The following is a 17,092-nucleotide window of genomic DNA, read 5'->3' as shown; positions in this document are numbered from 1 at the left end:
TATAGACCGTCCAATTTTTGTAAATCAATTTTGATGGGGTTACAAGTTTTGGAATGGGATGATTTTTTGCCAGGATGATCCCCTCATCACAGAGATCATCCTCACAAAAAATCAGCTCATTCCAAACATTTTTGCCCATATAAGACAAACACGTTGTCTATATGTGTGTCGCAGGAACCCGACCCTATATATATATATATATATTTGGAGCTCCAATTATGACCAATATATGACCAATGCATGACCTTATCTTATAAAATTGAATGGATTATTTTGCCACACCATTTTTTTTAATGACACACCAAACAATGAAATTAAACTTGGTCTTTGGGTCGTTGGGATACAAATGATTATTTTGTTTCATTAGTTCCTACACTGTCTCCTTGTTTTTTTTTTTTTACTTCTTTCTGTAAAGAAACTGTTTGATTTGGGTTTCAATGTTGAAGAGGAAAATTCCAACTATAAAGGATATTTATGTTCGTTCTAACTTACATAGGTTGTTTAATGTACTAATCCATGTTTAGTTGAATTTAAGCATCCTTGGACTATCATAGTTTGGAAAATGTGGAACATGTGTTATACGCTGTAGGGAAATTCATTGAACTAGGAATTGATCTTCGTTGAAAAAAGAGGGTTTTGCGTCAAACAAAAGTGTCTAACATTCCTTACAATTATCAATGGAGATTCGTTTGCAAATTTAACACGTAACAAAGACATCACACCTAAATCAAAATAACCTATTTGTTTGCACAGTTGAAACATACTTCATATGATAAATTAACAGTAAAACATTTGGTTAATACGTCAATTTCATCCAAATCAACACTAGAAAAGCAAAACAAAAAGGAGAGAATTGGGGACCCCTTCTACTTTTATATTGTCAACCTAATCTCCGTTAGTGATTGGGAATAATGGATGGTGGCTGCTGCATGTGCTTATCACATTGTTCACATTTTGCTTTTTGTTGTTGGGTAAGTTGGACTTGAACTATGACCTCAATGACTCTTCTTTGAATTATTTGATCACAGTTGCCACTTAAACATCTAAAATGGTGTTTATCTTCATCAAATAATTAGGAGTGATGAAGTGGGGTTGGTTCGGATTGAATGTGAGACTTCTACGTTGCAAGGTGGTGTAGGTGTAGAAACCCATGAGTCTAACTCATCTTCACTAAGGAGAGGATTGCCCCAAATTTATATATAGCACAAGGTCTTGATATCTAAGTGATGTGGGACTATCTCTTACACTCCCTTTCACGTGTAACATGTCTCCTGCATCTTTGTGATTACTCGCTCTGATATCATGTAGAAGTCCATAGGCCTAACTCATCCTCACAAAATCGACTTTTAAGGTGAGGATCGACTCAAGTTTATATATAGTCCAAGGTCTTGATACCGAGGTGATGTGAGACTATCTCTTAGGTGAGACCTCAATTGATTGAGTTAAGAGATTGAAAACAATTGATTCAGTTTTTTTTTCTTGATCAAGAATGAAGCAACTGGTTAACGCACATATCAAGCATACAAGACCCATATAGTAGCTTGCAATCATGGTTTTAAAACTCGAGCAAGTTAGAACGGATTTGGGGGTCACTACATGGGTTTTTTCACTATAAATCAGTCACCCATTCTCACTAGGTTTGGGTTTCTTTCTTTAAATGTTTGCGATTAATATAAATTGAGACGTTTTATTGTAACACCTATACATGCATATAAACTAATTGAGCAATTTATGATTGTATTCATAAAAATATTGTTCAAACAAAATTGGGACATATATATGCTTAAAAGGACAACGAAAATGTGAAATTTGAAAGCTCTATGATTTAAGTCTCCAATAACATACAAGCAAACAAGTAGAGACCAGAGAATAGAAATTGAATCGAAGACGTCTTTTGGCCCAAATTGCTTAGTTAACCAATTCCATTAGCGGCATTGTTCCCTACTTAATTAAATGTGAGATTTTTTTTATTTTTTTTTCCCGTTTCAACTCATCAAGACATTTTATATTTTGAAATACAGCATTTGGTCATATAGTCCGAGCCACTGATCCACCCTTCCCTTATTATATAGCATTAATAACCAACGAAGAATTACTTTATATAATTATAAAGGAGAAATGAAGGAAAGATATTGAGATAATAAAGTCATATAATATCACCACCACCACAACAACAACAACTACAATAACAAAATCTTATATCAAAGATTTGATGTCAATTAAACAAATCCTGTTCTCTATTCCACTTCATTAAAGTCAAATTTTTTATCATTGAGAATGAGTTCATATCTTTATCTGCATCCAGTGCTAAACATCCCGTAAGAATTACTGTAAAATAAAGTTTTTGATCAATGAAATCGACTTTGTGAGGATTTGACTCATGCAATACTTATGAGATTGACCGAGTCAACCCAACTCAGTAAGTGTCTAAAATTACTTAATAAGAAGGGTCTATGAGTAATTACAGAATAAATAAGTTATTTATTTATTTAAAGATCAAATTTAAAAGACAACAAACAAGTTGTTGTGTTGGTAGTTTGTCCATGGACTTGTCCAATCAAATTCTGTGCATTCTCCATTTGTTTTTGTTTCTCCTCTTCTTTGACATGTATAGTTTATTATGTCTTCTCACATCAAATTTAATTTATATTAACTGCCAACTGTAATGTTTTTCTTTAACTGATGGAATTGTCTCTTTTGCTTAAATTATTACTCTTAAAGTTTTTTTTTTCTTTGAAACCTAATAATTTGAAATTTTCTTTCTTTGAGACCAAAAAACATAAAAGATGATCAAGGTATCTGATATAACCATACATATTTTTTACATAGATAGAGACATTTTTTAAGGAGTTTTTCTCCATTTGATCATCTTTGTCCTTTAGGATTTGTTTGTTTGTAGAAAACCATATCTATTAAAAGAATAAATTTTAAAAATACAAATTCCTCTGGATTTGAGTCAACATTTTATTGAGAAATTGACTTTCCATGGGATTCCATTTTTTTAATGTGGCAGAGAAATATTTTCTTTTACTCCATAACCATAAAGGCTATGGTAACTTCAAAAAATTGAAATATTTATCTTAAATGAATTCCAACTATGAATTATGATTGGCTTTTCCTTAGAACCTATTTTTCATAAATAATCAAATACACATTATTTTTTTTATAACATAATTGTTTGCTTGAAAAATAAATATTCAGGGGTTGGATTGAAAATTTCTAAAATTGGCTAAGTCCAATATTATTTTTTATTAGGGTTATTCGAACTTAAGTCTGATTAGTGGGATGAGATGAGTTAAAGCCTGAACCAAGGCATATGGGTTCCACCCCAAGACATGTCCAATGCCCATACATCACATGTATCACGTAAATGAGGGTATACCCTCACAGGTGATATCGAGGAACATCTGTTGATACTAGGTATCGAACATACAACTGAGAGACTCACTCTTTATTGAATTCGAAATTACCAGGTTGGCCAACTCCAATTTAGTAAATCAATTTATATTTTTTAAAAAAAACTTTATCTCTGCATTTTTATCCTAAATTACTTTCATTTATTTGATTTTTGGAAAAAAATCATGAAAACAAAAACAACTAATAAACATCAATTAAACATGCCAAGGAGTCCTGGACGTATCACTTTCTTGTTAAGTGAAAGTTTAAATTTTAAAATACTCAGAAGAATTGATCGAGAAAGCTTGATTGCATCTCGTAAATTTCTCATGAGACTTTGATTCATTCTACGTACAAGTTAGAAATGTATAAAATATCGCGATAAAAAGTGAAACACAGATCTCAGTTTAAAATTTAAGACAGTCTTTCTTTTGAGCTTTAACAGTTAACACCACTTTAAACCTTGTGATGGCACTGATGTAAATATCTTAAAATTAGCGGGATCTTCCTGTCATTTAAAGTGGAGCGCATTCTGCGCCAACATACCCTTCAGATTTGATATAATAAGGGTCCACACCACCCTTATCAAATCAATTCTAGCCGTCGATATATCTAAGATGAGGAATCTATAGTTAATTTGTATCTTATATGCTGCACTTCAACACAACGATAATTTCTTCTAAGACAAAATTCGTACTCCGTATACAATCCTGCATGCATGCCACCTGATGAAAATGTACTGTGGGTTAAGGAAATATGGTTTTGATGAGACCAAACTACCCTCGATAAATATTCAAAATGATTAATACATCCCTATCTTTTTTGAAAATTACAAGAAAACCCTTCTGATCATCACAGAACGTACTTTACTGCTTTTATCTCTTATATACTTTTTTAGGCAAAAAAGGATGGTCAATAAAAAAAAAATGAGACCTTGCTACCATTGGTTGAGATGACTAGATCTGAGTAATTTTTTTTAACTAAATCACAGCCGCACATCTTTCTACCAATATATCGTGATTCACTATTTTCAAACTTCAAAAGTATTCGATCATCTCGTATCAGATTTAGTCTCGAAAAACAAACCAGCAAAGGCTAATCATAGGGAGTTCCAAAATTGCCCCTGATAAGCTTCACACTTGAACATGGATAAATTCATAATATATGTCTGAATAAAGTAGGATTAAGAAGGGTGTTTTGGGCATTTAAAAGATAGTAAAGATGGGCAACTTACCTTTCTCTTTTTAAAGACTTTATTTATTATTATAATTAATTAAAATATTGATAAAACATGTTCAAAATTTATTTTATTATTAGATTATGGGATTATAAAAAAAAAAAAAAAAAAAACGATCAGAACTGTGAACTGGACAGAGAGAAATACATCTAAACTAAAACAAATCAATTTTAAAAAAAAAATAGAAGAGAGAGAGAGAAAGAGATATAGAGTAGGGGTTTTCAGGGTACAATTACGACAAAACAGAACAGGGAAGGGTACAGCGTACCAAAGCGACGAAACAGAGAAGAAGAATAGAGAGAGAGAGAGAGAGAGAGAGAGAGAGAGAGAGAGAACAGCAATGGAGTTGCAGAGGAGGGGGGAAGAATGAGAGAGAGAGCAAAAGAGATAAGATGAAGAAGAAGAGCTGGTGTTGCAGATGTGTGTAGTGGTGAAATGGGTTTCTTCTTGAAGAGCAGTAATGGTGGAGTTTTTCAACTCTGTTTCAAATAACTAAAAAGGTCAGACCTGTAAAATCTGCTCATCAAATCGCCAAAACCCATTTTTTCATCTTCACAGACTCCTCTTTCCCTCTCTATGCCTCTATTTCTAAATCTCTAAAACCCATTTCTTGATCTTTGCTTGGGTGCCTATTCTAAGTTTTTGTTTGATTTTCAGAGGATTATAAGTTCTGGGTTTTGTTTAGTTTTAGATGAGAGGGATGCCCTTTAAGGGTTTGTTTGAAGTTTCAGAAATTTCTTCCATTTTTTCGAAAAAGGAAGGTTTTTTCCTTGGAAGTGAACCCACATCTGTTCTGGATACAAGAAGGAGCCCAAGCTCTCCAACATCTTCGTCAACCCTGTCTTCTTCCTTGGGTGGAGGCACAGGTTCTACCGACTCAGCCGGTGTGGCGGCTGTTTCCGGTAACCCCTCTCAGAAATGGCCGTCTACCCAACATGACAGCTCAGCTCTAGTAACCGAGCCTACCGGTAGCAGTGGTCTTGGAAACCTGAAAGAAGAATGGGTTTCAGAGCTTCAACGTGTTCCCACAGCTTTAGAAATCGTTAATGGTGGTAGCGGCTTTGGTTTGGAGGATTGGGAGAGATTGTTATCGGAAACTGAGTCTTCGCCGAGTCAAGAACAATCGCTTCTTCGATGGATCATGGGCGGTGATGATTCATCGTCTTCGGGGTTGAAGCAGCTTTTGCAAGGAGTGGGTCCTTCTGATTTCGAAGGCAATGGAGGATTTGGGCTCGGAATCGTCGATCCAAGCTTCGGGTTTGAACCCTTTGGTTCTGGTTCTTTGATGAATGTGAGCTTGGGTGGTGGTTGTGATAATGGAAGGATTGGTTCAAATTCAATATCAAATCCATCTTCTATCACAAATTTCAACAAAATCGCTTGCTTTGGTTTGAATAACAGTAACCATTCCAACCCAATCTTCTCTCCTTCAGCTAACAGTCTTCCTCTTAATCCCAATCTTCTTCCAAATTCCAATCCTCCTGGCCTATTTTATCAGCAACAACAACAGTTTGAACCAAAAAATGGTGAAAAGACTCAGCTTTTGAATTCACAGATTCTGATAAACCATCAACAAAACCAACCTTTCTTTGTGCCCTTATCCTACAACCAGCAAGATCAGCACCTTGTGGTCCCGCCGCAACCCAAACGTCACAACCCCGGCATCAGTGACCCAAGCTTTCAGATCCCAAACAACCCCTTCGTTGATTCTGGCCCCGAGTTTTTCCTCCGAAGACAACAACAGCAACAACAACAACAACAACAACAACAAGGGTTCCCTCATCAGCTACAATTGCGTCCTGATTACCTTCAACAAGGCCCAAAGGTGGTGGGGACTGGGGATGAAGCGGCTCATCACCACCAGCATCAGATGTTGGTAGACCATCTCTTCAAGGCGGCTGAGTTGGTCGAATCCGGGAATTTGGTACACGCGCGAGGGATATTGGCGCGGCTCAATCACCAGCTCTCCCCAATTGGAAAGCCCCTTCAAAGGGCTGCTTTCTACTTCAAGGAGGCCCTACAACTGCTCCTCCTTACTAACAACAATGTGGCAATTTCTTACTTCTCAAAGGGTTTCAACTCCCTTAGATGTCCTTCTCAAGATAGGATCCTACAAGGCCTTCTCGGAGATATCTCCGATTCTCCAATTCACGAATTTCACTTCCAACCAAGCCCTTCTCGAAGCACTAGAGGGATACAAACACATTCATATAATTGATTTTGATATTGGGCTTGGTGAACAATGGGCTTCCTTCATGCAAGAGATTGCGGGGTGGGTTGGGGGTGCCCCATCACTTACGATCACTGCCTTTACTTGTTCATCTTCCCACAATCATCCACTTGAACTAGCTCTTGCTCAAGAGAACCTATCCCATTTTGCCCAAGAACTAGGAATCCCATTTGTGATTGAAATCGTGAGCCTTGATTCATTGGACCCTACTTCGTGGTCATTACCCGTCCACGTATCTGAGAGTGAGGCAATTGCTGTAAACCTCCCCATTGGGTCCTCCTCAAACCACCCATCTTCTTTCCCTTTGTTGCTTCACCTTGTGAAGCAACTCTCACCGAAGATTGTGGTTTCTGTGGACAGAGGGTGTGACCGCGATGACCTACCCTTCTCAAATCATTTCCTCTATGCCCTCCAGTCGTACTCAACCTTATTGGAATCGTTTGATGCCACTGATAAGAACTATGATACTGTCAACAAGATTGAGAGGTTCTTGCTCCAACCAAGGATTGAGAGCTCTGTTATGAGACGTCACTGTGCTTCCAAAAAGATGCCGCCTTGGAGGGACCTATTTGTTTCAGCCGGGTTCTCTCCCTCGAACTTCAGTAATTTCACTGAAACCCAGGCTGAATGCATGGTGAAGAGGCTTCAAGTGAGGGGATTCCACGTAGAGAAGTGCCAGGCTTCACTTGTGCTCTGCTGGCAGCGACAGGAGCTTGTCACGGTGTCGGCTTGGAGCTGATGAGAGGGCATTTTTCAGGCGGGAAGGTTGGCTTTTGTACGAATTCACTTATCTCACAAAGGTGCCACGAATTATTGTTCTACTATGTCAATATATATATTTGAAACTATGGTGGTGGCACAGATTTTATGACTTACTGTTGTGCATTTTCTTGCCTGTGATTCTACGTTTGTCTGCTTGGTATGGGCAGATTGTTTGTTTAGTAAACAAAACATTCGACAAATGTAAGGTTTAGTGGTCTCTTTCTTTCTTTATTTATCTAATTCGGACATGGGTATGGTATTATTACAATGTTCTTTTAATATTATGATAAGAAGTAGCACTTGTTTCTTGTTAAGGTGGTGATGGTTTGCAGTACACTAGACAACAAGGGAAAAATGGAGTTTGAAAGAAAAAAAAAAGGGGGGGAAAAGAGATGAAATTACCCGTTCCCTCCAAATTTCTGCTTATTTTGTTGGTGGGTTTTCATGGATTATTATTTGAATGCATGCATGATCCGATCTAACAATGGTCTCTTAAGTTTAAATTGAGTTCATAGTATACTTATCAAAAAGAAAAAAGAAAAAAATTGAGTTCATAGTAACAGACATGCTTTCTTCCAGTTAGGTAGAGGTGATTTATTGCACTTGGACCATGTAGAACAATTGATGTTTGTCGTCTTAGGAGTGCATTTATACCAAAGTCCCTTAGAAGTGTCATTTCGGACTATTTGGAACGAACAAAACGGCGTATTTATATCAACTTCCAATAGAAGCATCATCTTGGGATATTTAGAAGGAATGAAATAGCTACTCTTTGCAAGTAAGGATCATGAGCTTAATCAGTTTCTCATCCCTACGATTCATATTTTTTTGGTGGAAGCAATTTGAAGAGTTTTGAGTCTTTTTTGAAGATTTTCTTTTTAATTGGGTAGTTGTTAGTAAAAAGAGAGAAGTATTTCATTGTGCTGTCTTTGTATTGCCCTTCTTGTAAGGTAGGTCTTCTCGACCTCCTTTCTTTCGATAATGTAGTATATCTTACATTCATTAAAAGGAAAATATGCAACTCTAGTATGTGCAGGATCCTTGTCTTGTTTACTATTGTGTGGTTTTGTATCTCGCACTTAGATAATACAATATGTTGCATGTTGGACTCTTGCAAAATTGGTCTCCATGAGTTGGCATCGACTTTTATGTAATCCACATTATTTGGTATCGGTATGTTATCCAAAAACCCCAATACATCTGGCTTTAGAACTTTTTTAAGTCCTGGACCCTAGTTCCTTAGACACCCCTTTTGATCGCTTAGGTAGCCATGTCATGTACAAAATACTGTAGAATAGAGTTGGATTTGTTGAGTTGGGTAGTCTACTTGTTTTGCAAACTACTTCAGTTTGGAGGTTAGATTTGTTTTTAACTCATTATATAATCTTTGATTTTGTCGGAACTGAACCCTTCTTGATTAAAGGGTTTTGATTTAAATCCCAGGTTTGATGAAATTTCTTCTTCTAGTTCTTCTTGGGCTTCTAAGATGTTTATCTGTATCACTAGTCTATGCTTGCAATGCCTTCATGAAATTATATATTGACATAGACTTGTAAGAGTTGCTCTGATTTGTAATTTTTGAGAGGTAGCAGACTAAGGAAAATGAAAATTGATTTGTAGTTTTGGGATTGGAGTAATTTAGAAGGAAAAAAACCTTGAGGATTTAGAAAATTTATTTTCCATAAAGGGTGAGGACTGCCGAAGTGGGGAAAATCGTTTTGGGCAGAAAAATTGATGTTTTTGGGGAAAACATGTAATCTTACACTTATAATTCACATTTTTTATGGAATCTGTTTTTCTGTTATTTATTTCCAATATAAATTTAGAGAGCTGCTATTGCCACACCAGCTTTTACTAATTCTGCACCAATTCCTATGTAAATCACCCAGGAATTGTACACAATTGGTGTGATAGTAGTAAAAGTTGGTGTGGCAATAGTGACCCTCTAAATTTATCTACAATATAAATATGGGAACGTATCAAGGGACATATGAAAAAACATAAGTAAAAACAATGTAACATAAATAAATTTTCAAAATATGGGTTAAAAGTTTCGGATTGAGTTGATTTTTTGTGAGGATGATCTCTATCATGGGAAGATCACCCGAAAAGAAAAAAATAGTCCAATTTGAAACTTCTAACCCCATTAAAAGTGATTTAGAATGTGGACCGTTGATTTTTTGTCAAATTTTGCCAATAATTTGTAAATCACTTTTGATGGATTTAGAAGTTTCAGATTGAATTGATTTTTTGTGAGGATGATCTTCTCATCATAGTGACCATCCTCGCAAAAAATCATCACAATCCGAAACCTCTAACTCATATTTTGAAAAATCATTATTTTTACATATGTCCCATGAACTGCCCCTATAAATATTGATTGCAACCATGGAGAATCATATGTATTTCAATAATATGTATCATATCAGAACTAATGAAGGAAATAAGCCTTACTAAGGCTCAACTACTGTCAAAACAAAATCTCATTATTTGTTATGGATCTCGAGGTTTTATTTTGACGGTGGATTAGCCTTTGTAAGGCCTTTTACCCTTACTAACTTAGTCAAGAATAAGTCTTAACTGATGGATTTTACGCACAATCAAGAACATTTTTTTTGTAAATTTTTTCAAGTCAACGAAATCTGAGCCTCATGAAATAATATGAAATTTTGATGGTTAAAATGTAAAGTCCAACAATCAAAATAAATCTCAGGCTTCATCGCATACCCATGTGATATGTGATTTATCCCAATCATCCGATTTCATGTTTTTTATGAGCTACCTCCTAATGCTTCCTGATTTGATTGGGATGGCCTTGAATTCGATCACGAGGAGAAAATGAAATCTAAGTATATTGGAGTAGAAATTAACCGTATGGAAGAGATGGATAAATGGGATCATATATATGTATCTAAAATAAAAGTACCTAGTGCAAGGTCTAAGAAAGAAAAACCATACTTGTTATTTCTCTATTTTTTTTGTTTTGGAACTAAAGTATTCAGACTTCTTAGAACACCCGACTAATCTTTTGAGCACGTGCAATTCCTTCTCGGGCCCTACCAAATAATTTTTGAGTTGAACCCATGAGAGTGGCCGTTAAGGGGCATTCAAACTTAAGACCTTTGTTTCTTAAGACGAGATCTTGGACATAAATTCATATATAAATCACCAAAGATTTAAAACACATCTTGAGGTGGCATTAGTAAAAGTTGGCATGGCAATAGGATTTCTCTTTAATTTATGACTCTAGATCCTATGCGCCCAGGGTGAAGGAATGAAACCTTCCTCCCACACCTCAATACATGCCGCATAAGTCACAATCTAAGAAATTAAAGCCTAAAATATTTCTTTTTCATAATTTCCGTGCTATGTATTGGTTTCATTCCTCTACCTAGGGTGCACATAATCTCGAATCTTAATTTATGTCGTAAAATTTTAGAGTCCAGATCCTATGCACACACATAGATTGAAACCATGATCCCACACCTCAACATATGTCACGTCGCGTAAGTGATCCCTAAAATATCTCGTTTTTAAATTTTTTTAAATTATGATTTTACATGACATGTGTTGAGGTGTGGGAGGAGGGTTTCACTTTCAATCCTCCACCCATGGTGCATATTATCTAGACTCAAAATTTTATAACTATGTGCTAAATTTCTTCTTGGAGTCATTCACAGACCCCTTGTTTTTTTTTTTTTTTTAAATTTCTAAATCCGTACGCTTTGTAACCCTAATTCTAATATTGTAGATCATTTCTTTATCAATCCCACATGGCTAATGTTTCATTGAACGTCACCACATGATTACTTTAAACAAACAAGCATTTTTTTTTTCTTTTTTGTTGATTTCAAACAAAACAATCTAATTAAAATACGAAAATTATAATATTAGGGTACATAAGGAGTCTCTTTAAGTTATATTGATAGAGACAGACTTTCTTCTCTTTTGGAAAAAAGAGCGCGACCCATCTCTATAGGATGGGCCCACCGTTTGCAGTTCTCTTCACAGTTCACAGTTCACAGTTCACAGTTCACACCCTAAAAGTTGCATGTGAATGAGCTACTGGTCCTTACATGACTCCTGTAGTCCTAATTGATGGTCCCACCAATTTAATGGACTAAATTCTTTGGATCAAATTACTGTGCCTATGAGAGAGGATTGAGATTATATTAATTCACTAAAACGAAAGCTTAATTATAAATTATCTTATAATGAATCATTAATTATGTCATAATCATCATAGTGTTTATTAAAATTTTGAGATTGATTGAATAGTTCTTCCAGACCACTTTTGTATAAAATCATGATTTTTATTTGTGTGGTTGTTTGACAATTTCGTCACGAGGCATATTCTTTTTGAATAAATTTTTTTTTATTTTTTAATAGGAGTTCTATAGATAAATAGAATAAAAGGTTTATTAAGAGGGTATACCATAGAAAATTTATAAAATATAAATAATTTTATTTTTAAATAAAATATTTAAATTGAAAACTACTCTAAAGATATATGCAAGCTTTCTAGAGTATTATTTTTGTTGTAAATAAATTTAAAAAAATATTTTCCTTACTTAGTAAGATTTTAACTATTACTAAGAGTCCTTGAGCTCAAATGGATTAACATGCACATTGGCAATCCAACACCACTGCCCTCTTGATTTCATGGAAAATCTTATATCTAAAATCAAAATAAAAAAATCATTTTTTTTTATGGATTTGATCTAAGGTACAACCTTGGAAAATGGATAGTTATCAAACTTTTACGAAATTCCAAAATTTTAAATTAAAGCTTAACAGTGAAAATAACATTTTTTGATTTTTTTTTTCAAAGTTCATAAAATTTTGTCCCCTACAACCTTGGGACAACAGATCATGTTTTTGCATGTCACAAGGTGAGTTCAACGACCTTTAGTAAAAGTTGAAACATTACTATGTTAGTAAGACTGGTCGGACTCTTAAATTAATAATATATTAGAATTTATGATAATTTGAAGAAAAAAATGAATAAAAGCAAAGTTGCTTTGTAAGAGGGATGAAAGCATCTAAATTGAGAGAGAGAGAGAGAGATGCCTTTGTCCAAAGTAGATTATGATAAAGTAGTTTAGTAGTATTAAACTTTAGATACAATATTAAGAGATAGTTATACATGAGTTTTCCATAAATTACAGAATTGCTCCAAATAATTGTATAAGAACAAATCGATAGTATGTCGTGCTTAGTTCAAGGAGGCACTTTTGATCTTATTTTATGATCACTTATGTAATTCTATGGGGTGTTGCAAATCATAATCTAAGGTTGAAGTTAGTTTTTCATTTTGAGAGATCACGACAATTCTCCAATTCTTTTTCTGTTTTGGGTGTTTTGTATTGGATGGCATGGTTGACAATTATCACATTCATTTTCGTGATGTTTAATGATTGTGGTGTCTTATTGTCAATGAGACATCTTTCAACACCTTGACCAAGCTTAAGCAAATTAAAAAACAAAATTTAATAGGGGTGGGATATGGTTTTAAGCTTAGTTTTTTTAAGTTTTGCTAAACTATCTAATACTGTAATTATTCATCAAACCTAAACATTTTTTTTAATGAAGGGTTCACTTGATTTAACCCTTTGTTTTAAAACTTTAACAACTCTGAGTTGACTCAATATCCATTTAATTGGGTCAAGTAGAAAAACTCGCAAGTGGACTTGGATGAGTCAAATATATATTTTCAAAATATTTAAAAGTAAGTTTTGAATTAAAAAAATGTTTATTTATTTTGTTCACCACCAAAATATTATATATAGCACAATATCTTGATTGAGTTTCTAACTTGACTTGGAGCATTTTCGAGTTGACTTAGCAACAAGTTGACAATTTAACTTAATGATTTGCAAAGTTGACTCTGTAAGTTGGTTCCATTGAGTTTTGGGGTCATATAACTCAAATCATCGAGTCAACTCATCTGAGTTTCAAGTCAACTCGACTGGGTTTTACCTTAGATTATTGCTGACGTGTCAAAGGTCTTTGGGTGACTTGGTATTTGAAGTGCAAGTCTTTGTACTTAAGAATCATAACTGACAAATTCTAGAATCTCTACTTCTCTTCCATATTCTTCACAAATCCAGAGAATTTGATTCTCACTTTCTTCAAAAAATTTCAACCGTCCTTTTACTTTATATTTTATCAGTTTGTTATCAATCATGTTGTCTTATAATTTCACTTTGAGATTCTTTTTGCCAACTTGGGAAGTTCTACGGTTTTGGAGTGAAAATTGAGACTTTTACTCCCCAACCATTGAAATTGTTTTATCTCTTTCCAGCTTTATATCATTTTGTTTCCCAAATTTCAAACTTCATACTACGAACATTATTAGACCCAGGATTGGATATAATAAAACCATTTTTTCAACAAAAACGGTACTTCGATGATTGAAGGTTAGGAGGAATTGATCAAAGTAATTTTTTTTATTTATGGTTTTTTGGTTCTTGTTTTTTTTTTTTTTTTTTTCTTCAAAGAAATTTGAATCCAAGACCTTTATCTAACATTGTTTTGCTTGAAAATTTAAAAAAAATTATATTAAAGTAAAAAATATTGGGTAAATTATCATTTCGGGAGCTGAATTTGATGGTAGTATGGTTCTAACTAATTGTTCATTTTAATTACCAAAACATGAACATGCAAAATCACAGATTTTTCAAGTAACGAGATCACAAGTTTAAAAGTGACAAACTCTTTGGTATGTATAGTGATGATCTCGCTATAAGTAGGGAAACTTGCGAGATAGTTACTTGATACCTGTGAGATTTTCACTTTAAACCTGTGAAATTGTCATTTTAAAACCTTTGATATTGTACCTGTTCACATTTTGGTAATTAAAATGAATAGTGACCCTGAATTGTAAATTCATCAAAAGTTGATCATGTTTTTGTAAATATCTAAAAAATATTATTTATTTTCTCTCAAATGTTTATTCCCACATTGGATAAGAAGAGAGAACATGCAAAATCACATATTTTTCAAGTGATGAGATCACAAGTTTAAAGTGACAAACTCTCTAGTATGTATAGTGACGATTTTGCTAGAAGTAGGGAAACTTGCGAGATATTCACTTGATACCTGTGAGATTTTTACTTTAAATCAGTGAAATTGTCATTTTAAAACCTCCGATATTGTGTCTATTCACATTTTGGTAATTAAAATGAATAGTGAGCCGGAATTGTAAATATGTCAAAAGTTGGTCACGTTTTTGTAAGTATCTAAAAAATATTATTTGTTTTCTGTCAAATGTTTATTCCCACATTGGACAAGAAGAGAGAAGTAAGAAGGTTTCCTTTAATTAAAGTATATACATTTATCTTCATACTTTGATGATCATCCTCATAAAATTTCAATCCATTCTAACATGCTTTACAAAAAATAACTTGACCTAAAATTGAAGAATCTGCATTGCTCATTTAAACCTAAATTCAAATCGTAGCTTTTTAATATGATTAGTAATAATAGAATGTACTACTTTTTGTGATGATTTTCAAATAATACAAATTATTCTAATGGAGCGAAAAATTGTGAATTATTCCTAATTTTCGGGGATGGTTATATAATTATATGTTTTCATAAAAAATGTAACAATTTCCACAAATATATTCATGTAATATGTGAACTAAGGCTGTCAATAGATCGACACAAACCCTTAAAGCTCAATATGTTCTAGTTCGATAAGTTTGGATTTGGATCAAGGATTCATGTTTCAATAGTGATACAATTTGATAACACATTGGATCAATTCTAGATCAACCTTGTCCTGATCTAATGGGGTCATAATCCTATGAAATGTGAGACAATACATAAATTATATTATATATGTTGTTAAATTAATATATCAAATTTATTTACATTTTTTGTATATCAAATCGAATTTGATCTAATCCAATCCAAACTCAATTTGATCCTTAGCAATTAGTACCAGATTGACCTTTATTTATTCCGGATCCAATCCAACAAGATCCCCAACATGAACATCTATATAATGAAACATAATGGTTGTCTTCCCAATGTTTATCCTCCCATAAAGAAGGGTTCATATTCAATACCCCACAAATCAAGCAAATTAAGAAATAAAAGAACATAGAAAAAGAAGAAGAAAGGTAAATTCTCAAATAATTACCAAAGTTTTCGGTAATTTCAAAATGTTGTTAATGTTGACACAACTATTACATAATGTTGATAAAATATTATCAAATTATCAACATTATGTGATAGCTTTATCAATATTAATAACATTTCGAAAATATTAAAACTTTGTGTAATTATTTGAGAATTTGCCCCCCTCTCTCTCTCTCACTCTCTCACACTCTCTTGAGAATGAGCACCACCTTATCATAGAAACCCTAAAGTTGCTAACTTTTTTAGGTTCTAAAATCGCACCCACCAATGGAAAGTATAATGATATGTAGCTTTTCATTAATGAATGGTGGAAGTGCTTTTGTCACAGTGAAGCTTCTTTTCCTAGGAGTGGGGGATTATACACGACTCAGCTTTTTTTTTTTTTTTTTTTCTTACAATTCAAATATGTTGGTTGGCCTCTAATTCTAAATCAATCCCTTATAATTGCTCAAGCACAACTCTCACTCCCTCCCCCCCTCCCTCTTGAACAACCAACCACCCCTAAATCCATATGGCACTTAAACATAATTTCCAATTTCTTTTTGTCATATATAAAACTAAAAGAACAAACAATTTGGGTCTTATTAAAGAATTATGTGTCAAGATCATGATGCCACCTATAGATTTTGAAATTTGAACAGGCCCACTGTGATTGAAGAACACTGATTCATAAATTAAAATCATATAAACTTCCTTGTGATATATAAATTAAATTATCCGATCTAGAGCTAAAACTTGATTTGATTCATGGCGTCTGGTCAAAATATCTTGCATGACAATGTTGGTTGTGATGAGGTGGGGGTTGTAAAAGTTATTTTTTACCTCGATGACAATGTCATCTTGAGATATTTCTCTAGCTCATTTATATAATAAGTTCCATCTAAGCAAAGAATTAGAAGGGATTCACACAATTTCCACAAAGAAAATATCGATAGTATCATGACAAGACCCAATTAGACAGAAAAATGAGTCTATGATGAAAATAGAAATTATCGATCAAATTAGATCCCAAAAATAAATTGTGGATTAACTAGAAAGAATTTAAGAAAAATAAGCATGCTTGCTCAAGTATCATATGACAAATCTAGGACAATGACCGCTCCAAAAAATCTACAAATATGTAGTAGTCCCATAATAACCCCGAGGGGATGTTCTCAATGGAAACTTCAAATCCAATAAGAGGTGAGAGTCCGTAGGTTGTGGCTCAATACCCAATATGAGTAATATTTCGTCAAGGCCACCTGTGAGGACATTCCCTAACTCACCTAGTGCGTGTGATGTGCAAGCGTTGCATGTGCCCGGAGGAGGGTCTCATGTGC

The 17,092-nt window shown here is 34.0% G+C and overlaps 1 protein-coding gene across 1 annotated transcript; it reads left to right on the top strand.

Moving 5' to 3' along the window:
* Positions 1-4,816: 4,816 nt before the first annotated feature.
* On the top strand, positions 4,817-7,939 carry LOC147389428 (uncharacterized). The gene is given in 2 exon segments (XM_086418193.1): positions 4,817-6,692; positions 6,694-7,939. Coding segments are annotated over 2 exon segments (2,277 nt in total). The 5' UTR covers positions 4,817-5,324; the 3' UTR covers positions 7,603-7,939.
* Positions 7,940-17,092: the final 9,153 nt, after the last annotated feature.

The sequence above is a fragment of the Akebia trifoliata genome, chromosome 12 (genome assembly GCF_017979445.1).
Source record: "Akebia trifoliata isolate Shusen 1 chromosome 12, ASM1797944v1, whole genome shotgun sequence".
NCBI lineage: Eukaryota > Viridiplantae > Streptophyta > Magnoliopsida > Ranunculales > Lardizabalaceae > Akebia > Akebia trifoliata.
The sequence above is the reverse complement of the archived record's forward strand: the minus strand, read 5'-3'. Positions and strand labels throughout refer to the sequence as shown.